This window comes from Ascaphus truei, chromosome 4 (genome assembly GCF_040206685.1).
Source record: "Ascaphus truei isolate aAscTru1 chromosome 4, aAscTru1.hap1, whole genome shotgun sequence".
Lineage (NCBI taxonomy): Eukaryota > Metazoa > Chordata > Amphibia > Anura > Ascaphidae > Ascaphus > Ascaphus truei.
Window position 1 is genome coordinate 242,357,225 of NC_134486.1, and position 27,129 is coordinate 242,384,353.

A 27,129-nucleotide genomic window follows, 5' to 3' on the forward strand; every position below is an offset into this window, starting at 1 on the left:
TACATGTATCGTTATGATACAGTCATCTAAATTTAACATGGGATGAACTTGAAGGACGTCTTTTTTTTCAACCTCATTTTACAATTTAACTATGTATTGTATTGTGCTGTATAATATTTCCGCACCATATAAATTAATGGCAATAAAAGTGCATTATATTCTGTAGGAAAAGAAAAAAATACTACAATGCATGATCATTTTCACAGAATGGTTCCTTCTTGTAACTTTGGCACTCCCTTTCCACATTAGAGGTGAACTGTTGCTTTTACACATTTGTGTACGTAGTAGTGACCAAAAAAAAATATTCCTAGGCTGTAGGCCCAGTCGGATTTAATATTATCATCTGGAGTAAAGGACTATCATTTGTACTAATATACATGTTTTTTGTGTTTTTAGGCAGAAGATAATTACACATACAATTTTAAGTGGTACACTAAATACGCTTGCCCAGAGATGCCGATGGAATGTGTTGTGATGGATGAACATTCAGCGGAACAGTATGACCTCTCCAGGTGAGACAAATCTGATTTAACTTGCTGTACACAGACCATGTCTTCTCCCTCTGTATTTGCAATGTAAATACATGCTTGAAATGGGATGTTGTACTTTTTGAGATGTTGCAGATCTGTATTTCATTGTTTTCACACTCCTGAAACATGCCATTTACGCATAAGATATTCTCACGCTTAACAGATCTCAATCACAAAGAAACCTTAGAGTAGTATTAACTTTGTGTGTGTGTACAAAACATAATAAATAAATATAATCAGCGCTAAGTAACTGAAGAAAGAGATGATGGTACCAAAATACATGACATGTAAATGATTACAGGTATATCAAAAGCTCACCTCTAAATGTTTGAATGTGTTGTTTAATTTGAAAGATAATACAAATATATATACTTATTAATTTTACAAACCTTGTTCAAAATAATTTGAAATGGTGAACACACGAGTATAACACTTGGAAATACACACACACTCACACACAATGTGTGTGTGTGTGTCTATTTCAAAGTGTTACTCTAGTGAGTTCACCACTTTCAATTAATTTTAACACTTTGTTTGTAAAATTGACAAGTGTATATATTTTTATTAACTTTTTTTATTCTATAGATCACATCACCCGAAAAGGATCTGAATATAGAAATGTAAGAAAACAATCTATATCCAGTAGGCTTTGAATATCGGCTTTTGTTTTCTTCAGAAAGTGAAAGGCCAAATTTAATGAAGTTTTGGGCAGTTTCTTTAAGGAGTACCAAACTTCCAAGGAGATATCTAAAATATAAGAACAATAAGCGCGCGCTTCATAGTGTAGGATTGCTAAAAGATTTTTAATGCAAATACAAGGGTAGAAAATCACTTGACCGTGCAATTACATATTACACATCAGAAAAAGCTACATTTTTACAGTTGTGTCCACTGAGAAAGTCCTGTAGGTTCCTGGAGCGTCACAATAGGTGATGAGATCAACCCAGGATCGGTGACTTTGGTATTTTCTCTGAACACAAGTGCACACCGATATTAGGATTTCTTGCACAACGAGCACTATTTCAGCTTAAACAGATCCGGTAACCCACGTGCTCCTTCAAGGTACAACAATGGCGTAACCAACACGTATCGTCACGGACAACATGATTTCAGCTTGGTTATGCCATTGAATGTGGCTAAAGCGTATAAATAGGTCTCAGTTTCTGGAGAACAGACCGGGAACCCATTTGCTGCCAAGCAACAGAGAGAGAACACTGATCCCAAATGTCTATAACCAATGGCTAAAATGATGTCAATATAGAGCATCTAAAGTACATATGAAATATACCATACAGGCATACCCCGCATTTACGTACGCAATGGGACTGGAGCATGTATGTAAAGCGAAAATGTACTTAAAGTGAAGCACTACCTTTTCCCACTTATCGATGCATGTACTGTACTGCAATCGTTATATACGTGCATAACTGATGTAAATAACGCATTTGTAACAGGCTCTATAGTCTCCCCGCTTGCGCACAGCTTTGGTACAGGTAGGGAGCCGGTATTGCTGTTCAGGATGTGATGACAGGCGCATGCGTGAGCTGCTGTTTGCCTATTGGGCGATATGTACTTACTCGCGAGTGTACTTAAAGTGAGTGTACTTAAAGCGGGGTATGCCTGTATAACCCAATCTATAAAAAAAGACAAGGGGAATAATATAGAGAACATGTGTGCATCCTATTACATTTTTAAATAGTAAATGTCAATATAGATTTGCATATAACAAAAAACACTTGTCAGATATTTGGCCAATACAAATAGCACATACAATATATATATATATATATATATATATATATATATATATATATATATATATATATATATATATATATATATATATATATATATATATATATATATATACATACATACATACATACATACATACATACATACATACATACATACATACATATATTGCATCTGGTAAATCCAATTATCAGCAATAAACAAAGGTAAAACATTGAAGAGAAAATATCTTAAACTGACATACAGGCATACCCCACATTAACGTACGCAATGCGACCGGAGCATGTATGTAAAGCGAAAATGTACTTAAAGTGAAGCGCTACCTTTTTTCCCACTTATCGATGCATGTACTGTACTGCAATAGTCATATACGTGTATAACTGATGTAAATAACGCATTTGTAACAGGCTCTATAGTCTCCTCGCTTGCTCACAGCTTCGGTACAGGTAGGGAGTCAGTATTGCTGTTCAGGACGTGCTGACAGGCGCGTGCGCGAGCTGCTGTTTGCCTATTGAGCGAGATGTGCTTACTCGCGAGTGTACTTAAAGTGAGTGTCCTTAAACCGGGGTATACCTGTATTGGGTTGCACTTACATTATGTGAAAAACTATACACACAAGTCATACTAAGGTACTAATGTCCAAACATTGATTTAGAACCTCCAGTGGTAAAGAATCTAATGAAAAAATTGTTGCATAATCTTGAGCTTATTTCCTGCCAAAGTTTTTCAGTAAATGACCTTGGTAAGCTTCCCTATTGTCTGTTACTCTATATAGTTTATCCAAGTCCGAAGCCCACCGTTCTGTAAACTGGTATGCTATGGATCGTTCAACAGATAAGCGGAATAAATATTACATCAATGTGTGCCGATCCCTGATCCCAGTGCCAGGATGCGATCGCTTTGCCTCTGTCTGCCAGATGAAATATGAGGAAGATCATGTAAGTACATTTTCATAGCATCTTGGAAAAATAGTTTAAGGCGGGATAGATTACCTTCTATCTTATTTACACAATTGTTCAGCTTTATACTTCTTATCTCCATGCTCAGGAAGTTGAAGCAGTAGCTCATCAGTAACGATTCTCATTTAAGTGAATAAACCCATTTAAATTCCCGTGCCTGCTCTCCCTGTGACCACTGCAGTCTGTGCTTGAGGCATCAGAAATGAGAAATTACACAGATTTAGCAGGCGCTTTTGTTCACGCCGACTCATTATTACTGAAAGATTTACAGCGAGTGCTTTTGACACGTCACCCCAGTCACAGGAGACCAGGACTTTTAACACCTTTTAACTGGGATCATTCACTAGGCAAAACAAGGTAATGGAATAAAATTTAGTTTATTCGGCTAAACCCACGTACACACAATGAATATACAAAATACAGTTGAAATACACACTTACTGGGGGTCTGGGGTCGAAACTAGCCTCATAGGTGCAGGGCGCCTGCTTCTGAAGGCTTACCCTGACAGGGAAATCCCTCCCGGCTTCCTTATCTTCTTTCAGCTAAAAACCTTAGCCGAGACCACTACGTTCTATTTTCAGAACTTGGTCCTCGCGTCTGACTTGGTTTCTGCTGGGCAGGCTTTCCTAGCTCCAAAAATGAAGCCGGCTGCTCTGCTATTCGTAACAGAGCAACTTTGAAAAGCCAGCCCTTGTTTCACCGACATAAGCCACAGGGTTCTCGGTCTCGGCCGTCTCCTTACATGCCCTCCGCTGTTCTATCTTCCAACATGGAAGTCGGGGCGGCGACCAATCAGAGCGTGGGAATTCCCTCCCACTAGCTACTAGAAACGGGCTCGTCTCTTAGCTGAGTCGGAGGAGGAAGCGTGGAAAGCAGGCTCGAAAATCCGGGTGAGCGGGAAATACAAACTAGTCAATTGGAAATGTGCTTACGAGCTGCATCTTCCCCCAGCTTAACCCATTGCCACCCGCTGGGCAGACTCCACCAGGTCTTACAGACCCAAAAGGTGTCCCCACAGGGTGCCCTTTGTTCTCCGGACCTGGACAATCGCCCTTCCCCTCTCACCAAGTAGTTTTGCCACCTCTGGATATCCTCTCTCCTTTGAACTCCGATGTCTATGCAGACATCCCGGCACCTATGTAGATGCCCGGGCTGGCTGCATAGACATTTATACAAAATGCTCAAAACACTATAAACATCTTTTAATAAAGTATATGTCTTGGGGAACCTTATACCTGTGAGGGAAATGGATCTGGGCTACCTGGGCTCGAAAAAACAGGATTCTGGGGGACACTGTAGCCCCGGTGTAATTCACCTCACGTACCCGCAAATCATGCCTGCACGTCAGGGAGAATTACGGGACTACCGGTTACTTTGTTCCCCAAGCTCCTGCAACTAAGATAAATTCATTTCAACACAAATATCCCACCTAAAACTTACACCTGACGTTTTATGTTTCTAGGAAAAAGGGAACAGGGAAAACCCCAACCAGGTCAGGTTTTCCCTATACTCCGCATGGGACTTCCATACACATGGGGTCTTCATTTACAGACAGGTCCCCGCAAATCATACGCCATTTGCGGGTAAAATACCAGTACTACCGGCTACTCCGGTCAGCAACATTTTACACAGATTTTACGTCTAGTTGCCCCCCAATATCCACCCTTAAACTCCCATTCCCGAAGTCCCTGTTCTGTAGCTATCTCCTATCATGGGACCTAACCCCGCATGGCTTGCCGAGTCTATGAGCCTACAGGAGACAGTAAAATGGGAACAGATGTATAGGGAAACATATCAGAGTGCATGACTAGACTCAAGAGCTGACACTTCAGCCCTTAACACACGGTTTTAGGGGCAGCCTAAATTTAGAATTTAGAATTATGAATTTCACCATTATTTATGAAGGCCGGCTACTCCCTACCGTAACAACCTCAACACATTCAGTATTTACTGTTATATCTTGCGTTATTCCATGTTATCAGGACTAATAATCTCTGCTACATGTGTATGTGTATATTTCATGCAGATCCCAATACAACTTATTGTTTTAAACCTGTGACAATAAAGAGAAGCAGTCATATAGAGAGCAGCAGTCAGGTTACACATCGTAACACATCACACAACAGAATGTAATACTGCATGGAGTTAAGTATGAGTTGTCATTTTCTAACGGATCGCAAATTAATGGGCATTTAACCTTTACGATCCTGTAAGACCTTTGTGCACCATGACTGTGTGATCACTTGTGTAGGGGTTGTGACTCGTCCCGTGTAGTCAGGAACAGAGCGGTAAGTGTCTGTAGTGGACATTAAGGCACTTTAAAGGTATTTGTGATCAGCATCTCAATGCACATTCCTAGATCTATCTCCCTTCTTACACGTGAGTGCTGCAGGAGCCTGCAACAAGTTGCACTGCTATACACTGTAGTTTCCTAGCACGGAGTGTATTTCAAGACATTTCAAATTGTCGTCAGGTTAAGTTTCTGGTGGAAAATGATTGTGTTTGTGTATTTGCCTATTTTCTTTTCTTGGGTTGGTGTTTGCTCTTGTGGCTGAGCCTGTATAGAGTTAAACTGCTTCAACAAGGCTCTGTGAATTACAGGATGCAATGCATGAAACCGTGTCAATCAGCAACTTGGGGGTTGCAAGCAAGGGCCCCATCATAGAAGAGAGTGGTAGAATACTTGTTGAGTACACAAATGGCTCTGATTGTACCAATGGAGAAGGGCAGAAGACTTTTTATTCAACCAGAATACATCTTGTTTGCTCAAAGAGAACGTTGGTAAGTATAAAATATGATCTTATGTCTGTACCACCATGCAAACGAGTGGCAAATACAGGAAGGGTTTGAGGTTGACTAGAATAAGAAATGGAATGGTTATAACCTTCAGCTTTCCCTTTACATCTCTCTGAGCCAAAATATAATGTCCTTTAAAAGGCTTTATGAAATATCCTGTATTGAGATTTCATGTTGTTTCTGTAAAATCACAATCTGCACTGTATACTCTCTTAATGCAATAAATTCAGAGATTTGTGAGCGCAATCTTTGCTCTTTTTATCAAGATGTGTTGGGAATGGGAATAAAAAAAATGTTATAACAATTCTTGAAACGGATGTAAAATATATTGTCCATGATCTATTTTGTATTGGGAGATTTTGCGTTCAGAAATGTGAAGACTGGAATACAGGTAGTCCTCGCTTTGACGTTTCGCTTTCTGTCTGACTCGTTTTCCATCGGTGGCTAATGCAATAGAAAAATGCATTATCTGCCGCAAGTTTCGCGTATCCAACGGAAATCGCCACCGGTTAACATTGGTCCCGCTTTCCGACAATCTGCTATCCGACAGCGATTTGCGGAATGCATTGTGTCGGATAAGCGAGGACTACCTGTACTACCCCAGAATAAGATCAAAACGGCTATTGAACATTTAGTATGCAATACCAAAAGTGCTTCTAGTGAGTTGATATTATGCAGTTGTGAAAGTTGGTGATTTACAAATGTAGCAAACGTTACAGCTCCTGGGATCGCACAATATAATGTTTTCCAATGCTGCATTTTACACTGCTTCGTTCTAACAAATGGAGCCACCAGTAAAAACACAGCGTGATTTTGCACAAAAATGTTGTGGTGTTGCCCCGTAATGGTAATGTTTGCTACATCTGTATAAGTTACTTATTTACTGTTGTAGAACTTTTGTGCAAATTATTGGTACACCAGTTATTAATAAAACAAATCAACTTTGGAATCATAGTAAACATATTAGACGATGAGTGACTATTCACAGTAGGATAAATTGTTACGAATATACCGATATGTATAATTTTTGTCACTACGAGCGTTGATATTGTGCACAACATACCAGTGTGTGATCAGGGTTGTCTATGCTTAAAATTCAGATCTACAGCTATCATAAAATAATTGTGCTTCCTTTCACTGTCCTAACAGTTTCTTTAAATCCCAATATCCAGAATGTCTTAAAAATCCTCAGTAGTTGGCTATTAATGCTTCCTGAACTCTGTGTTGTGCCTATTGTGTGTTTTTTTTTTTTTTAAACAAGGCTCTTCTAGGAACATCTCACAGTATGCAGCTGCATCTGCAAACACCCAACAAGTCATTTTTTGCATTATTTTTTTATAGTCTAGCAGCCCAAAGTTTATCTCGAGTCAGGATTGTGTGGTTACCTTTTTGTGGGAGACGGAAGCTGCTTGCCCTGTCACCAACACGAAAAACGGATCTCAGGTAGGTGAACTAGTGAAGCTACATCAAAGGTTGTCTTTCTCACTGCCTCTTTTCTTAATACTGTATGTTATACAACAAAAAAGTAAATACAATAACTGCTGTACTTCTGGTTATTATTCTTTAGTAATGGCATTCAGTGACGATCTCAAGCGCAGTTATGTGAACAATTAATAGTCTATGTACTGAATAAAGAAAAATAAAGTTACTGTATAGTGAACTAGTGACGAATACTAAAGTCAAGAAAGATTTTCCTTAATATTTCCTCTTTAAATTTATATTGTGCAAATACTCCTGTAATCACTGTTTGCTTCATTGTTTTAATAATAAAATGAAAGAAGGCAGACCACAATAGGTTGTACTCCGTTTCATGTAATCTGTAGGTGCTCCTAGGAAATTGAGGTGCATTTCCAGCTGTGCTAATTGACTGACTTGGCTATTCTGTAATAAACAAATTATATCTGATTTGGAACTTGATTAGCATAGAACTTTGATATCAAGTCAAGACGGTGGACCTTTCGTTTAGCTACAATACTCTGTGTTGCGGGAAAAACGCCATTTCGGTTAATGGTGTTTTCCCTGCGAATATCAGTATCACAGGCTAATGCAGGGGTGTGCAAACTTTTTAATTTGTCTCCCCCGCTGCTCGTGCACCACCCCCCTCCCGTACGTACCAGTTTGCCGGCGTTTTCTGACATCATAATACCATGGCAACGCATCGTGACCCAGCGGCATCATTTGATGACGTGTCGCCAGAAGCCGCGGAGACCAAGTAAGGGAGTTGCAGAGGCTTCGCGCACAATTCCCCCAGCATTTAATTTAAATGTTTTGGGGAAGAGCGCGGGGCCCCCCCTCCTACCCTCCCTACCCCCCCTCCCCCCCAAAAAATAATAAGCTCTATCGCTGGTATTCGCAGAGGTGCAAAACATGTGGCACCTTTGACTCTCCCGCTATGAGTCTGAAAACTGTGGGTCATCTTAATAGGCCGAAGATGTTCAGCTTTCTTTTGGCCAAACCAAAACCTTTTTCTATTGATAACTGGGCCCAAGTCAGTGGAGACATCTCTGCAGACTTATCTATATAGGAGGTTTTGGTGTGCTGCAAGTTTGAAGAATTCTATAAATAAAAGTTACTTCTCTAATTTCTTTTAGATAATTTGAGAGATGTGAATAAATAACATACCTATTACAATGGAAAATGCCTGAAACAACCATATTTTATTATTTTCAAATGCTGCTAATATTTTATTTTCCAGTATGCGATATTACTGGAGCTTGTAAAATGGATAAGTTGTGTTCGGGTAAATCAGCGCAACATCAAAAGTATGCGTAATTTATTTTTTCCTGTAGACTTGCTCCGTGGAAGACCCAAATACCGGCTTTATTTTTAACCTTGAATCACTCAAGAATGATTCAGGATATGAGGTCTCTGGAAATGGGAAATCATTTAAGGTAAAGTACAGGTGTCTGTGTTATTTCCTCTCTAAATACTGTAGGTGTTCACATATTTCATTGTTGATGAGTATACTGCATAGTTTGTGCTATCATTGGTTTATCCTCTCCGGTACAGTTAAGCTTGTCCTCTCCGTAGTTTATTCTGGAATACTTTCCCATTTGCCTTACACATGATACTTCCAAAATGGATTTTTTTTGTCTGCCACTTAAGCTAATTTCCCCCTAATCGTCTGTTATTTTACATTAGATCGCTCTACCAGTCACTCTTTTCCCCCAGGTTGTTATATTTGACTCCTTCCTCCAGTTCCTTGCTGAATCATTCTTTCTTGCCTCTAAATTGATAAGGCACAACAATTTTTCCATCAGTATTTTACCACGAATCCTAGTGCTTTTCTATCATGCTTCTGCAGGTCTCCTGTACCTCCCAGTCTCTTCAATTTCAGTCTATTCACAATGTTGTTGTGAATCATCTCCCTAATCCATTAAATCGGACTCTACCTCTTCCCTCAAGTCATTTCTGTCTGAACATTACTATGTTATGAAGATGTATTAAACTGTATCTTCTCACCTATTGCACTCTGTCCATGCTGTCTTCTCTGGTCCACCCATGCCAGAAGACTATCACATAGAACCTGCTACCTTTGGAACTCCTTCCACCATGATTGCTCTATCCTTGCCTTTTAAATATTAAAATCCCACACACAAATTCCTCTCGCCTAAAACCTTTCTTGCTTACTGCCCCCACACCTCTGAAACGTCCTGCCCCTAAATATCCGACTAGCACCCTCTCTTGCCTCCTTTAAGGCCCACATCAAACACACCTATAATGAAGCATTTGGGTCGCTCTGTTGGCTGATACTATACATCTCTGATACATTAACCATGACCCCTAGCATATGCACTTACCATCACACGCACCTAGTGTCTTTTATGTATGAAGTGCTTATTCCTGTCCTAATATTGTCACGTGTATTAATCCTGAAAGGTCTATGTATATGGATGGTGCCATACAAATAAAGATATATACAGACTGAAGAAAACCTTTGAACAGCCTTAAAATAATTAGAATATTTTAACTACCATTCTGTTCCACCCACTTAAGCTTATTCCATTCAATTACACACTCTCCAAACATACTGTTTCCGCTCTATGGTTTAGAACTAGTATTATCCTTGCATTATATGTGCAGAATACAGTGTCGACCCAATTACCTGTTTACTGTAGTGAATGTAGTGTAGACTGTCAGGCGTCATAACTTTGCTATATTTCCCATTTCTGTTTAATACGCCAGCTGAATATTTGTGGCACTGTGAAAGAATGTGGCTCTGTCAGTGGGAAAGCAGCCGCAGGGTGTGAATATGAGAAAGGAACAGCAACAAGGCCGGTGCAAGTAGACAGGTCTCTGCAGCTGTCTACAGAAGGTTCCATAACCCTCACCTATCGTGGCAACCTTGAGCCTGAGTCAGGTGAGCAGGAAAAACTTGTGTGCGTATATATAAAACCAAGCAAACTCAGGACTCGCCAAAAAGAAAAGGTTTAGTGAAATAAAAATCGAAGTTTCGGTTGAAATCCGAACCTTTCTCAACAGTTTAGTAAAGGTGAAAAGCAGGTTGCAGACCAGTCTGAGACACGTGAATCTGCTCACAAGTGATCTTATTTACTGTACACTCTAATGGTGGTGGGGTTTTGCCACTTTTTTACCTACCATAAGTTATACTGTATAGACCAATGTACTTTTTTGTGAAGTCCTCTGAGTGCTTGGTTTTGCATTCAGCAAGATTTTTTTGGTTTTGGGAATGTACTCGCATGTGCCTTGCCTCCCCATTGCTGCCGCCCTACTTCTCCTTCTGACCCGCAGTATCAAATGTGGCGTCACAGGGCGTCTCATTGGCAACGCGTCGTTGCAGCGTCAAATGCCGTCGCGTTACCATGGCAACGCCATACGACATGTTGGTGACGATGACGCCTCGGTTCAGAAGGGGGAGGGGGTGGCAGCAAGGAGGGGGCTGCCACAGCTAGGTGCCATGGGGTGGCGGATTTTCAAATCCGCAGCTGCACATGGAACTCGTGGAAGTGATGAGCAATGGTTGAACATGTCATTCTTCAAAGAAATCTCTAAAGTGTGTGTGATTGAATTCAAAATGAAGTTAACCTTCATTACCATCCCATGTTTATTTTAATCTGAAAGTCCTCTATATGTTCTTCTTTATATTTAAAACGTGTTATTTATTATTATTATAAACTAATAAAACATAATTTGCAACAACAGAAATTACGTTGAAATGTTTCATGAATTTGGGAATAATGAAACATCCTTGACGGATAGAGGGAACTATATGACTGACTGCACGAGTCGCTTCAGTATTGAAACTCTGAGCGTGCCCAAAGATGGCTATCTTGAGATGTATTTGTTTTCTATACTACAGGGCAATGGGACACGTTCACAGTGCGGTTTGTGTGCAATGATGATCTTTACCCTGGTGAACTCTCCTTGCTACGCGAGGAGATCAATACTGCAGCAAAAGTCTACGACACTTTCTTTGAGTTTAAAACTGCTCTGGCCTGCGCCCCAGCTCCAGTTGACTGCCAAGTTACAGGTAAGGGCAGAGTAGATTGGGTTTTCAGGCGACGAAGGACGTTTAAGGTTTTATTTTATTGAGGCTTTCATGTTTTTGTTATTTTTTCCAGATTCTGCTGGAAATGAGTATGACCTGAGTGATCTCAGCCGGGACAGCGAACCGTGGATCGCTATTGACATGTCAGACAAAGCAAAAAAAAGAACTTTTTATCTGAACGTGTGTAAGCCTCTTCCATATGTCCGTGGATGTCCAGGCAAGTTGCATCCTTCATTATCTTTGCCAGCACGAATACTTGATGATGTTTGCTATCTTGGTGATGTCAACTCAAAATTAAGTTAGCTGTAAAATAAATCTTCCTGCCCTGGAAGGTGGCTTATTGCATAGCACCACTTAGTAAATATGGGCATTTGTGTTTCAGTGTTCGTATTGATAATAATTGCTTTAAATTAAAGCATGTTTTAGACTGTTCAATGAGTTGTTCAGTATCTTCATAGTTATTGCATTTCCTTGCTGTTCCTTCATTTGTATTTGTGTCCTCTATAGGAGGTGCAATAGGATCCTGCATGAAGACAACAGACAACCAAAACCAAAATCTTGGCTTTATCCAGATAAGTCCCCAAGCATCCACAGATGGATCTCTTAGTATTGTTTACATGAATGGTGACAAATGTACAGACAAACAGCGCTACTCCACAAGGATCATTTTTCAGTGCGATCGGAAGACTGTAAGTTCCTCCGTTTCTCATATTATCTAATATGAAAGCAATGAATGAAAGCTTCTTAGCCTAATTCACTGAACCACAAGATGGTGCTCTCACACTTCACAATTTCTCCTTTTTTTTTTTGTCAGTACGGTTACTGGCCTTTGATAAAACTAGATTTGTTGCACATTTGTTATGCTTTTTTGCAGACTCGACAAAAAATATCTACAGATGTTTGAGCTTTTTAGGCCAAGGTGTTGTTTCATGCAGTGTGTACAGTACAATAAGCACAATGAGGAATAAAACAGAACGAGGAAGCAGCATACAGTCAAATATATTGAGATGTATTATTTATTTATCACATGTTTTCCCAGGAAGTAATACATTGAGTTGCCTCTCGTTTTCAAGTATGTCCTGGGCACCGAGTTATGATTGTACATGGTTGCATTAAATGAACAGTGGTAATACATTCAATTGACAGACATTTCATGGGCCGTTAGAGATGTAATGGGTGTATTTAATCGTTCCAGACAAGGATGAAATGTGTTAAAGATATAGGATAGGCCTGCAATGTGTGGTGTATCATCGGTGTTCCATCGTCTATGGATTTAATTATTATTATTTTTTTTAAATATACATTAAATGGGGAAGATTCTCTTAACTGAGAAAACCGTCAGGTAAAAAATGAATGTGTTTCTGGTCAACTGGAAACCAAACTATTAACGAATATAGGAAGCTGTCTCTTGACTGTTGGCTCTTAATTTGAGGACTTGCATGGCTTGTGAAAAGCCATTGTAAGATCGCGAGAGGAACTTGAAGGATTGTGAGGGAAAGCTCAAGATTCAGAGCCTGTGTTTCAGGTTAAAAGTAAATGAAAATCCCATGTGTGAAGATACTGATCTGCTTCAATTTGCTTTGCTACTGTACTTAGGGATCTCCAGTCTTCCAGCAGCAGGATGGTTGTGAATTTGTATTCCTGTGGCGGACTCCTGAGGCCTGCCCTGTTCTAAGAGCAGAGGGTATGGGCACACAGTTTTTGTTAATGTTTGCTATGTTACATTCAACACCCACAAGTATACTTTCAGTACGAGTTTCCTGAACACATATCGTATAAATCCTACAAACAAAACACCACAGATGGCAACAGGGCTGCTCGGTTGATTTCATGAACATCTATACAGGCATACCCAGATTTAAGGACACTCACTTTAAGTCACTCGCGTGTAAGGACATATCGCCCAAAGGCAAACGGCAGCTCGCGCATGCGCCTGTCAGCACTTCCTGAACAGCAATACCGGCTCCCTACCTGTACCGAAGCTGTGCACAAGCGGGGTGACTATAGAGCCTGTTAGAAATGCGTTATTTACATCAGTTATGCACGTATATGACGATTTCAGTATAGTACATGCATCGATACTGTAAGTGGGGAAAAAAGGTAGTGCTTCACTTTAAGTACATTTTCGCTTTACATACATGCTCTGGTCCCATCGCGTACGTTAATGCGGGGTATGCCTGTAGTCCAGTTCTGATTTATAAAGGCAAAGTTTAGCACAGAGAGCGGAGTATGTTTTTGGTGTAATTGAATTTAAGTATGCTCAACAATATCTATTTTTAAAGTCTGTATTGGTTTGGCCAATTGATGTATTTCTCATTTAAGTACAGCTACTTTGTTCATGTAAGTAACATGCGCTTACAGCATGTTAAGCATGAAGTGCCACTGGTTTCAGCTGGGAGATATCCTCACATTAGCTTCAGAATATTCATATCCTTCCCTGTTAGTCTGCAGCATATGAAATGGTTGCCGGAAGCTTAATATTTGCAGCCTTCATGTCTTCATTTTTCTTGTATTGTTTAAAATATGTTTACAGGTGACAACTGTCAAGTAAGAGACCCGAAGTATGACTATCTCTACAATCTGAAGCCACTAGGAGAAAAGGACATTGAAGTAAAAGCAAATGACTATGTGTACCAATTCAGAGTGTGCGGTGGGATCACTAGACCGGAGTGTCAAACCAAAGCAAAACCTGGTACAACCGTGTCATCCTGTCAGGTCAAGGGCAAGGAGTCCTATAAGATAGCAGGTACCGGTTTGTTTGAGTGTCTATAGATAGGTGCAGGATTCCTTTCCTACTGTCGGCTTTGAAGTCTGAGGCACTTATTCTATTTCTCTGTATTGTAATATTCGGTTTGTACAGAGCTGTGTGCATATGTTGGTGCTACGTAAATAAAAACATACTGTACTTGTTCCCCTGTATGCCCAAGCAATATGGTTTGCTTGAGGGCAAATATGGGCCAGTAATCACAATCCAAGCCTAAATCTTCAATCTGAGGTCTAAAAAAATGTGTAAAATTGTAATATTAATTTTGCTTTTAATACACATAAATTAGTACATAAAGTAATTTGTACAAATATTAATGGTTTGAAGCATTAAAAAATAATAGATAATGAAACCAGTCCAAGGTGTAACAAGTCCTTCTTTGAAATAGTTGTACAAATAAGGATGGGTACCTGCAAATGCCACTTAGAAAGCCGAGCTATCTCCGTTGATGAATGTGCATTGCAAGGTTTCTGAAGCAGAACATAATCTAACAGTCACTTTTTATTTTAAAGAATCGGCGCATTGGTATATCAAAATATCTTACAGGCAATGTGTCTGCCTTGACGTGGCTCGCAAGCTTACAACGCTTTGGCCAAAGGGTTAAACTAAATGACCCAATTTCAAGAGAATATATAAGTATTTTACAGTGTATTTCTGTCATGTTGGATGTAGCATTGGGCTTCTCTGTCGCCTGTTGTATACATTTGCCACGCTCAATAGCACTCCATTTTGACACATATACCTATATATTTTGTGGGGGCTCAGGGGTTCCCAAAAAGAGCTTGCTGGGGATCTGTGTAATGTTTGCATTTTGTAGTAGACCATTCTTTTCTTCAGGGTGGTTTCTTATATCCTGCTATGCAAAATCAAAAATAAGTCAATCGGAAACCGAGTGGAGAGGAGTGCACCTTTTAAAGACGAAATCCAAGCATGCCATTGTTTTTTTAACATGGGATTTAAGCAGGGGGTCTCTGGAGCTAACCCCATTCGTTTCAGCTTCGGGGGCCCCTGCTTCCGGAGATACAGACCTTTTCTAGGGGGTGCCGGTAGAAGCTCGTCTAGCTGGGATCACCTAATGGCGGGGTTTCAACGCTCCCACGGCATGCTGGCCAATAGCAATCTGTGACCTCAAGTTCGGCTTCCTATTGGCCCAGGGAAGCAGAGATACCGGCCCCCTTTACAGAAGTCTGTGCCTCAGGAAGCGGGGGTCCCTGGAGCTGAAATTAATGTCCCAAATTAATAAATAGAAAAAGGTGCATGAATTGCTCCTTTAATCCCCATGCTTCACGCCACTTTATTGTTATGTTGTTGGTACACAGTTGTAGCGGCGGAAAATTAGCCTTGTAATGCATGTATTTCTGCTGAGAGTGCTTCACCTTTCTAAGCTGCAGTTCACTTAAAACACATTTTTTGTTATCCAAAATCTAGTTCGTAGATTTATTAACCGGCTGAATTTAAACAAAGACTTCATTATTAACCCTTTACATACAGTAACATACTAATCCGTATTAAATGCCAATATAGTGTTTCATGAGTCTTTGTTTTTCTCACCTTGAATAGGCTTGGTTAACCAAAATCTCACATACGAAAATGGACTTATTATGATCAACTATACAGGTGGAGATCTCTGCCACAAAATATATAACCGGTCGACGGTTATACTTTTTTACTGTGACCGTGCAGACCAAGAGGTTAGTATATTCAATTTACTCGGTGTCTAGGAGGCCTGATTTCTGTGCATGTTTTTAAGCAGGTCCCTTTAGCTACATTCACCACCAAGTCGGACAGAAAACAACTTTTTGTAAAGAATTTATCAGTCTTTATTGGCTTCCTTAAATAAATCTAAACATGCTCATAGCATGGTTACAAGTTGAATTTCTTTGGGGCCTCTAAATGCAGAAGTGTTCGTCATTCGAGTGTTTTACGTGTGTACCATTATCCCACCCTGTTATCAGAGAGCCAATAAAGATAAAAAGGGGGCCCCTGTCTATGCAAACTCTTGCAGACAGTGTCATAGGACAGGGGAGTAGCCAGAGGAAATAAACACGTCTTCACTCACTGTTTCATAATAATAATTGTAAAAACATTTAAAATATTTACTGGTGTCCGATTTGGGTAAAAACAGCATCACCCAGGTGTAACTCCTGAAATATGTTACTGACTTTAGTCCTAGGAGGGGATGTCCCTTTTAGGCTTGCTAAGGCCTGGCTCTATTTATTAACTTTAGTCCTGGGTATATCACTTTTAGCTATACTTTGTGGCCATGTAGGGTATTATATGGTTCCAACTGTGTGCTCTTTGCTACCCCAGTCTGAGATATATTCTCAAATGTAGAACACTAAATAAATTCTAATATTATACCAACTGGATAATTATTATTTTTATTATCTGCCCCTTATCCAGAAACATAAATGTATTTTGCAGGTCAAGTCACATTGGTCATCCAATGTATATGATGGATATCTGCATTTGACTGTAACCAGTCATTTATGAATGCTTAAAGTGAAGAGGTTAAGATATTGGTGTGATTGTGTATTGCTGAGTTGGTCATCTGAAATAACTGATCTCTATGGTGTTGAAATATTAATAGCATTGGGTTATATTTAAAATGGAAGGTGAAGAGACCTTATTCTGTCTGATGTTTTTGTTATTTTTTTTAGCCAGTCTTTCTGAAGGAAACCCCAGACTGCACTTACATGTTTGAATGGCATACGCGTCACGCCTGCATACCTTTCAAGCCAATCAGCTGCTCTTACAAGTAAGATTGTAGCACATCTTCAGTTTATAGACTACAGACTCTCTTGAAATGGATATTGCGCTTTGCAAACACGCAGTCACCATGGTATAATACTCTGTAGTCTGTAATACAGTATATCGAACTGCTCTGCAGGGAAGATTAGGCAGCAAAGTAAAGTAACAATTCCCTTTGCTGACAAACTTTTTAAGAAGGTTGTCTGAGCAAGAGGAGGTTTTAGTGAAGGACCACAGCTGAGACTCCTCTTCTCCTTGGAATCTGAGGAATATTATTTAAGGAGGCAGCCGTTGCCTCTTTTAAGATTTTAAAAGCAATAAAGCAGAGTTCCCCAAACGAGATACAAAGTGGAGCTTTACTCCTGTCTCTTAATGTAGGGTCTTCCATGGGCAGTTGAGAGTGCAATGTTTCAGGTCCCATACACATCGTTCATCAGGTTGGCCACACATATAGTTTTCCCTACAAAAAATGTTTTGTTCTCCACTTCCATATTTTGACCCCCTTTTAAGATGACCACAGGGCAGACTCCTGCTATTTATCGCTACCGTAACAATGACCTTATACTTCACCATTAACGACGCTGGTCTGGTGGCACGTTCGTATCTCGGGCCTTATTTGTTCAACTCCAAAAAGAGATTCCCTTGTTTAAACGTCTAAAGAAAAGTGAGGGGGAGTAGCGTCAAATGCTGCGTTAGGGTGCGCTTATAGTGCCAGCGACGCGATGTTGCGTCAAAACAAATGCATTGAATCAGTCGCATGCGCTTATAGTAGGCATGCTGCGACGGAGCGACCTAAATATCTATAGTCAGTAGAATTTGATTTTTACAGCGACGGTCTCACCATGTGACAGGCTATAAACCAATCAGATAGCTTCTGATGCTGTGTGTGTGTGTGTGTGTGTGTGTGTGTGTGTGTGTGTGTGTGTGTGTGTGTGTGTGTGTGTGTGTGTGTGTCAAGTGACACACACTAGATTAATAACTTTAGAATAGTAAATTCTCCCGTAATTTAAAGTAAAGTAAATTCAGCATACAAACAGAAATTACAGCTCCTCTCCATCTCTGCCTTCCCCCTTGTCTGACATCACTCCCCTTGTAGCAACAGACGTCTCCAAAACTCAAAATTATAACTTTCACAAAGGCTACGGAGACGGGTGACGTCATCCGTAGCCGGCACTATAAGCGCAGCCTTAGAAATCAGATCTTGGGGTCATGAGAATGGAAATACATTTGAACATTTCACTATTTTTTTCCAAAAGCATTATTTTGGCTGCTGCATCGATGGGCGCTTCTGTTCTGAGGATGTTACTGAAGATATATATATATCTTCATATCTTCCAGTTCAGGGAAGCCGGTCTGGTATTGTGATCCCCACACTAGAGACTACATGTCAATGGCGTGATAATGTCTGCGGTACTCTAAGGCCCAGGACATAGTGAACTCAGCGTCGCTGAGCCGCGCTGAACAGATGCACAAAGACCCTGCATCTGTTATCAGCGCGGCTATAGTTTCTCCCTCCGCATGCACGCTGATGCGTGCGGAGGCTGAGAAACTTCCCTGAGACAGGCAAGTTTGAAATTTGCCGCTCGGGGAAGCGGAGGAGCGGTCACGTGACCGCTCCCATCCAATGGGGCTGCAGCCGGTCCGGCATTGTAACTACAGAGCCACCAGACCAGCAGTGTGTGTGTTGTGTGTGTTGTGTGTGTGTGTTGTGTGTGTGTGTGTTGTGTGTGTGTGATATGTGTGTGTGAATATATTTATCCAAGTTGCACAATGTTAATAAATAATTTATTCTCACAATATGTCTTTTTTTTTTAATTTTTAAAATATTATATAATATACACACACACGCACACACACACAGGTTCCCCAGTGACACACAAACACACAGACCACTTCAAAGTGACACACACACACACACACACACTGACAGCTACCAAGTGACACACACATACAGTGATACCCGCCTCCCAAGTGCGCTTGCTGTCTCCTCTGCCAGGACAGCAAAAAGCTCCTGGTAGAGCGAGCGGCAGCAAGCATCAGCGAGCAGCAGCACCAAAGTGTTTATTATGTCCCAGGCCTAACATTAGACATTCTGAAAAGTCAATGATTCGTATACACTGCGAGTCCAAGTGATTGGGGTTAAACCATGGAGTGCCGACGGGGTTCGTGCTGCCTGAGTGCCACGGCCCCTCCAGCACAGTGTGGTCATCTGGCCACTTTCAATAGTGGTCACGTGACCGCCGCCGCCGCCATTTTGGAGGCAACAAGAGATTGACCCTGCTCCATTGCCTCACTGTGATCACTTCCTGTGCTCTGTAAGAACGCAGGACGGGATCTAACCTGGAAGCAAACAGCAATTTGAGCATGATGTGATCACTACGTCATGTAGCCCTCAGAGTGCCAGTCACTATGTCTTGGTGACTGCATCCTGGGGCTCTCAAAAGGTTTAAATTGTTTGCTTTTCATTTTTTAAATCTATTAACTTATTGTTTTTAATTCAGGGACACCGATGGAAATTCCTATGACCTGTCACCGCTGTCACAATACAGGGAGAACTGGGAGGCCGTCTCACATTCTGGTTCAACCCAAAAGTACTATATGAATGTGTGCAACTCTCTAGTGCCTGAGACAGGTGAGTTAAGGAAGCTGTAGAGGTATACTACAACTTAGTGATGTGTAAGCAAATTGTTGCTCAGTTTTGGATGAGGGGCCTAAAATGCGTTGGCAGGGAGACAGCAATTTAGGTGAAAGCCTTCAAAAATACGTGTGGTGCCTTCTACTAGCGTAAGTTTAAAGACCTATTTGTCTAGGAAAAAATAAAGTGTGTGTGTGTATGTGTACACATACACGTGTACATACATGCGCACACGCATGTATACATGCACACACACATATAAATGTGTAAATGTATTGAATTATGCAGTGGCTCCTCTGCGATATACTTTGCCCATAAATCAGATCATTGATAAGCTACAGTTGAAGCCCTGCGTTAGGTCGTGGGTCCCAGGGACTTTCCGTGGGCAGTCCATTGGCTTGTCCACGGGGAATTTGTGCCTCCCCGCGGCGTGCTGTCACCCGCTATGGCTTTAAAACGAGAATGTGTATTACTGTTGCAAACTACCTGTTTCTGCAAAACCATAAGGGGCCATATGTAATAGATTGTGCTACTCCGTTCCTTCGGGTTAGAAAGCATCTTACTGAATAGCACTGCTTCGTATATATCGCCCAATATCTGGAAAAACAAGTCACAAACTATTTGTATAGTTCGGTCCCAAAGGTTTAATCTACTCGTCTAGAATGCCTTGTTTTTAAACGTTTAGAATAATTTTAAAAAAAGGAATGAGGAAAGGGGGCATTTGTCATCTGCTCTTGCAGGATTCCTTGCAAATCCTGCTATCAATTTTTTATTTTTTGGGCTACAAAAACAGATGGTAAAGCATCATGTTTACAAAGTGGTGCCACTTCATAAGACACTTCCTGGCACCGAGACATCACTTCTGTCCCATTCAGTTCAATGGGCTGTAAGATGTCTTCCAGTGCTGGATGGTGCCTCATGGAGCAGTTCTGCATAGTAACTATGTGCCATTATGTCATATATTTTTGTCCTTCTCAGAAGACCATAAAACTGATAGTTCACGATATAATACGTCACTGTACAATGCCTCCGGACTTATAACTTTTCAAAGAGAACTGTTCCAGAACCTCTTCCTTTATTTAGGGCCTGCTTCATGTCCAAATGGTGCTGCGGCCTGCTTACTGGAAGGATCCAAGTCTATTCATTTGGGCGAACTTGCTAGTGGTCCAAGGTGGGAAAATGGAGTCGCTGTCCTCCAGTATATTAATGGAGATCCTTGTCCTGATGGTAGAAGGAAAAGAACAACAATAATACGCTTTAAGTGTGATGAAGACAAAGTAGTAAGTTGTGTGTTTTTCTGTAAAAAAATGTGTGTTTTGTCACTCAGTGAGTGCGGTGGGTGCCCATTTATGTATATTTACTTCTGAGAAGCAGGGGAGTTTCACCCTTTTACTCCATTTCATATGAGCTCATTGCCATGTCAGACATGGGCCACTAACCTGCCTTTCCCCATTATGTATAGGCATACAATGATGCAGCTACAGCTAGGGATTCTGGGAAATTACATGCAATTGAGCACTCGCAGAGCGTCACGTTTGACTTCTTATCCATTTTACCATGGACCCCTGTAAGCTTATGCCTGCTTTTTCAGCACAGCCTGGATTAAAGTACATATCCTGCAAACCTACTCTCAGACCGCTGTTCAGTGTGTGATGTTGGTTATTCTGGCTGGGCAGTGTGAAGCTGGGAGTGGTTACAATCAGACACAGAAAGTTATAGTGCGTACAAAAGTGACAAAAACCCTCCACCATACAGTGTACAGCAAATAAAGGTCGAAACAGCTATTTTGCAGATTCAGATGTGGATTTCATTTTTTCCAGTTATCTGGGAGGGGAAATTGTGTGCTCGTACATACTATTTATACCAAATATAATACTTTTGTTCTGTGTGAATAGTTTTAAAACTACATGCGTCTGCATAACAACTATCATTGGAAATAGCATTAACATCTCTCCTTTCTATGTAGGAAACCAGACCTGTGTTGGTCACAGCCCTAGAGAACTGCGATTATACTTTCCTGTGGTTCACTGCCGCAGCCTGTCCCCTGACGATCACTACACAAGATAAATGCAGAGTAACCAACCCTGCTACTGGTGAGAAAGTATTTATAATACACTGTGGGGCCCTGATGAAACAGCCATACATTTGACCTCACTTGCGATTAAAGCAGCAATCGCTAATTTATTTTATTGTTTTAATCCCATATCTTTACGAGATGGGGACTGCGGGGCTGAACCATTCTATTTTTAGGTCCCGGGACCTTTTGGTTCCCGAGATACTTACCAGGGAAGTTAAAGGGTTTAAATCTCACTTTACGGGCAACAAAATGGCTGCCAAACCTCCAGCCAATAGGCAGCCACAACATAAGCGCTTGTGGCTTCTTATTGGATGACCATTTAAAGCCCCTTTAAAACCAGTAAGGAATACCAGTAACTTCACCAGGAAGTATCTCAGGAACTGGGAGTCCACAGAACTGCAGTTTAAATCAAAAAGGGGATTCCAATCCAAAAGTGGGGGTGGTTAGAGGTGATTGCTGCTTTAAATAGATTTGAATCTCTTTGAATGTTTATTGCTTTACTATGCGGGCAGTGTAGCTAGGCTACACTTTTTATTATTGACTGCTTGGCCTTATTGCATGCAGAATTCCCAGTAAAATTGCAATATTTTGGATCAAAAGCTTATTTATTCTGAAATATCTTTGCTTATATATAACAATGAAGGCCAGCTAGATAATTACTTCTATGTTTTTTTTTGCTGTAGGTCACATGTTTGATCTGTCCTCTTTAACCAACAAAGATGGATACGATTTTAGTGATCGTAAAAGGTCCTTTAGGTTAAATGTCTGCAGTGAGGTGAAGAGCCCATGTGGCCCCGGAGTAGGTAAGTAGAAAGTGACTAACCCACTGGTGCCATCTTCTTTGCTACATAATTGGTGATGGTATTAAAAAGGGCTCTCAATGGTATAGATCAGGGGTGCACAAATTGGGCAGCGCAAGATTTTTTGGGGGGGGCGGGGGCGCGGTTAGGGGCCTCGCGCTCTTCCCTAAGGCATTTAAATTAAATGCTGTGGATCGCGTGCGTGAGGCTTCTAACTTCCATGGTAACGCAGCGTCAAATGATGGCAACGTGACGTCAGAAGACGCTGGACACCAGGAACGAGTTGGGGGGGAGGGGAGGGGCGCGCATACTGAAAGGTTTGCGCACCCCTGGTATAGACACATCCCAATAAAAGTAAATCATTTTTTTTAAAAGCACCTATAATAGAGCGCTAATAGCCTCCAATGGTGTAGAAAAATAAAAGTAATGCACTCGCATGTTGCATGACGAATCAACTCCTTTTAAAAACACTGGTGTTGTCTTTGCTGGTTCCCTCTGCGTCCTGGTGTGTGTGTTCACTCAGCCCCAACATTGTCCTTCCTTCGTGCTCCCGCGATTAGCTGAGATGCTGGCGTCAGGCCAGTGAAACGTCCTCAAAGGGTCGTGACCAAACAACCAGTGGCCAGTCTCTTACAGAATTTCGCGAGCACCTTGCTCGCTTTCAGTACTGTTTTTGTAGTATTCCTTTCAGTTGTTCTTAAAATGGCTGTAATACAGTATATGCAGAGATCCCTTTGCCTGCAGCTTGTGATTAAAAAAATATAGTACAATTAACAAATAACCATTTGGAGATTTAGTCATTTTAAGTGTTTTATAGATGTCAAAAGAGAACCATTTTCCGTAATCCATAAGATCAGTTGTTTTCAAACCTTCCTCAGGGCTCTCGGCCAGACCAGGTTTCTGAGACGGCCATCAATGTTCTGTTCACATGATGTGCATTCAACTATGTACAACAGCTTTGGTTATTCCTAAGGCCTGGTGCTACCAGTGATTGCAAAGGAGAGGTTTGAGCTTCACGGCCTTAAGAGATGTAATAAGAAATGTACATTCAAATGTGTGGATAATATATCACTAGGTTTCAAACAAATGTAATAACCCATTTTAATTCAGATTTGAATGCACCTTTCAAATCACATAATCTTATGGCCACAGCTGATCGGGTGTCAAAAGAAGTATACATACAAAGAATTCTCTTGTCTTGCCATGTTGGCATTGTTAACTTCTTAAATGCTCCCGGAACTGCATACAGATTCTTTTAGTCATGATGGCATGATGTCCGTGTGGTACCCAACATTGTGAAGTGTCAATTTACTTATTTATTTGCTTACAGTTCAAACCATTTTGATTATAATTTCCCCAACAGTCCTTCTCAATCGTTACCGGTTATTAACCTGAATGGACTTTAATGATCAATGAAGGCTATCACACTTTGTGAAACAGATCCTAAATGTGTTCGTTTTATCTCGGCTCTTAGGTCCTAAATGTAAAACTTAAAAACTATTTGATAGTACATAGAGATACTACCGCTCTCCTATTGTAAAGTTGCTTGTATATCAATCGGGTGCATACGAGAGTAGAAAATGCAAGGATAAAGGGGGTTGTAAGAGCAACCAAAAGAAACCTATGTGCACTCACTATGACCAATTGAGGGCTGGGAAGTATTCAATCCTAGGGTATGATCCCTATATAGCCACTCACTAATATTAATAAAATCTTTTTTTATTTAATATATATACAAAATGGAACACATATATTCCATAAAAATAACAGGGAGAAATCACTTGGAGTGGGGATGGCTGTAAAGCCACTATTTTCATGGAGCATGTCTCTATCCTTTGAGTATGCAAAGGGACATTATGAAAAAAGAGAGAGAACCAAATACTGTACCATCTATTTATGTCATCATGCAGATGTATACTCTGACTAGTGCCACTTACTGTATGTATCCTTAGTACAGCCCTAAATGTAGAGTCTAATGGTGTACATATGCACACAATCCAATGTTTGGCAACTATTTGATAGGCCATAACCTGGGGTAGCAAAACCTTAATGATTGAGATTTTATGCAGATGAATGTTTTTATTATATTACATTTTTAATGTGCAAAATGGTATATAACCAATCTATGCCCTACAAATATTGTCTCTTTACTATATCTCATACAAAAAACACACTCTAATTCTGCCCTTCATCTTGGCTTTCTTCGCATTAATAGGTGTGTGTGTCACAGGGGGTGACAAGCCATTTAGTGCGGGCAAGTCTCAGAATCGGGTCACGTACGTGGATCAAGTTTTGCGTCTGGTTTACGAGGATGGCGATCCCTGCCCCGCAGACACCGCTCTGAAGCACAGGAGCGTTTTTAACTTTGTGTGTGGGACAGATCGTGCTGCAGGCAGCCACCCCGTGCTCGTGTCATTCGACGAGCAGACGTGCACGTGGTACTTTTCTTGGCACACTGGGCTGGTCTGCGAGCAAAAGGTGTGTAAAAGGTGGTTTTGTGCAATTCCTCCATTCTAGTGCTGTGCATCTTTAATGAAATAATAGACAGCAATAGGTGGAATCATGCTGATTTTTAGCACTTTTTTTTATGTTGTGGAAACTTTGCCTATAAAACAGGGAGGTCCTTTGTTTAATGGTGCAATCTCAAAGTGAACGAACAATGGTGATATTTAATGTGTTGTATCTTTGATATTCATGATGATTTATTTTAAACATAGATCTGTTAAGTATATGTATTTTTACTCCTTTTTGAGTGTGATGATTTGTTCTCCCCCCAACCCCCACGCCACCCCTCCCCAACAATAGAAATTATTTATACATACCTGATTAGAGACCCAGTAAGGAAAGGGGACAGATCATTAAGATGCAAGGCAGAGAATAAAGGTAGTAACCCCAAAGTTACATTTAAGATCATTAAATCATTTTCAGAATACAATTTCAAAAACATTTGAAATGCTGGTCTGATTTTATTTTAGCAGAGGCATCCGCCACTTACTTCTAACCTATCAAACATAACATTTTTAATAACGGATAGTAAATGCTTTGTAATTTGCTTGAGCTTTAAGCTTGACCTTAAAACATTTTGATCGGTACCATATAATCTCTTTGTGTGCACTTTTAAAAATGTAAGTTTTAGACTCTTATGGCTTAAGATACTGTATTTTTGTTCTACTACCATTCTGTAAGACACAACTGCTCCTCCATTGCCATGACCATCTACCACACGGTCTGTGTTGTATATAACCAGGAATTTGTGTTTGCCATGTGTAGCCAAATAATGTCTTCATGCTGTTTTACCTCCCTTAAACAGACAAAGTGCTCAGTGTTAAACAACACAGCGCTTATTGATCTGAGTCCTCTGATCCAGCACACGGGTTATTATCAAGCATTGGATGATTCTGCTGAAGAGGACTCTCCGGATTTCTACATCAATATTTGCCAACCTTTAAACCCCATTGTGGATGTCAGTTGCCCTCCAGGTGCAGCAGTGTGCATGGACCCTGTTAATGGACAACCAGTGGTGAGTACAAAAATGTTTCTCCGTGGTCTAAACCAGTGGCAAAGTGCACATGATTGTCACACTTTGGTGCCAGAGTTGCTTGCAGAGCATGATATGCAAATTGGTGGCTTACCACTTTCACACAACATGGATGTTACTCCGCTAATCACTGATTAAGAAGCAAAGCGTAAGAAGATGCACAATAACAGAATTCAATATGTGTTTATGAAACTTGTGGAATAATTTTGTTTGTTAGGCGTTTTGATATTACTCATCAAGAAACGACATTTGCTAAATCTGCCGAGCAATTTAGCTTGAATTTTGCCATGGTGTATGTTTGTTTGAATCCCATTTTGCTTAGACGTTGCATTGAAGTAACGAACATGCAATGTTTGACTTGGGGTTTTCCTCACTCTTAGTGGTAACGTGTGCTGCAATGAAGCAGGAGAAAGATATTCTGCAATTGCTTTCGGGCTTCAAGCAAATTGTAATAATGTTTTCTTCTATTTGTTTTGTTTTGAAAGGATGTTGGCCGTACATACTTGGGTCCTCAAATAAATCCTGTAACCCAAAGTGTTTACATCACAATGGAAAGCCCAACTCCGTGCGCAACAGACAAGCAGCTCAACTACTCTTCCCTCATCATCTTTCATTGTAGCATGGGAACTGATCTGGTAAGGGCAGAGTACCACAAGGAGAATGATGGTAATGTTTGTAAACAGGATTTTAAAGCCCAGCGGAGTTGAATTGTTCAGAGCTAAGGATATCATGAGCCATACAAATAACACCTTTTCTGCCAAAAGACCTTCAATTGATTCACAGCAACAAAGAGGTTGATTGAGAGACCAAACCTGTGTACAGTTAGCAGTAGGACTTGAACGTAAAATGTCAAAGCTCTCACTAGTCTGCCGCACGCAAGTCACTCTATACTGCAGGGTTACACTCCGGAGATCATCCTTTTACCCAGCTGGCTATAAAGTTGTCTTCAGTAATGTAACGTAACTGTACATTCACAGGGCACAGATATCTCTGCTCCTGTGAAAACAATCTTTAC

The 27,129-nt window shown here is 40.6% G+C and overlaps 1 protein-coding gene across 1 annotated transcript in view; it reads left to right on the forward strand.

Moving 5' to 3' along the window:
• IGF2R (insulin like growth factor 2 receptor) overlaps positions 1-27,129 on the forward strand; it is a 126,999-nt gene that overhangs the window by 77,297 nt on the left and 22,573 nt on the right. Inside the window, exons 17-36 of the mRNA XM_075597099.1 lie at positions 397-512; positions 3,061-3,223; positions 5,846-6,025; positions 7,382-7,483; positions 8,830-8,931; positions 10,226-10,400; positions 11,361-11,531; positions 11,623-11,766; positions 12,057-12,238; positions 13,146-13,233; positions 14,083-14,295; positions 15,874-16,004; positions 16,974-17,071; positions 19,566-19,696; positions 20,783-20,979; positions 21,666-21,792; positions 22,460-22,579; positions 24,792-25,054; positions 25,887-26,096; positions 26,600-26,749. Of these exons, the coding sequence (XP_075453214.1) occupies positions 397-512; positions 3,061-3,223; positions 5,846-6,025; positions 7,382-7,483; positions 8,830-8,931; positions 10,226-10,400; positions 11,361-11,531; positions 11,623-11,766; positions 12,057-12,238; positions 13,146-13,233; positions 14,083-14,295; positions 15,874-16,004; positions 16,974-17,071; positions 19,566-19,696; positions 20,783-20,979; positions 21,666-21,792; positions 22,460-22,579; positions 24,792-25,054; positions 25,887-26,096; positions 26,600-26,749 (3,063 nt within the window). The remainder of the gene's footprint in view (positions 1-396; positions 513-3,060; positions 3,224-5,845; positions 6,026-7,381; positions 7,484-8,829; positions 8,932-10,225; positions 10,401-11,360; positions 11,532-11,622; positions 11,767-12,056; positions 12,239-13,145; positions 13,234-14,082; positions 14,296-15,873; positions 16,005-16,973; positions 17,072-19,565; positions 19,697-20,782; positions 20,980-21,665; positions 21,793-22,459; positions 22,580-24,791; positions 25,055-25,886; positions 26,097-26,599; positions 26,750-27,129) is intronic.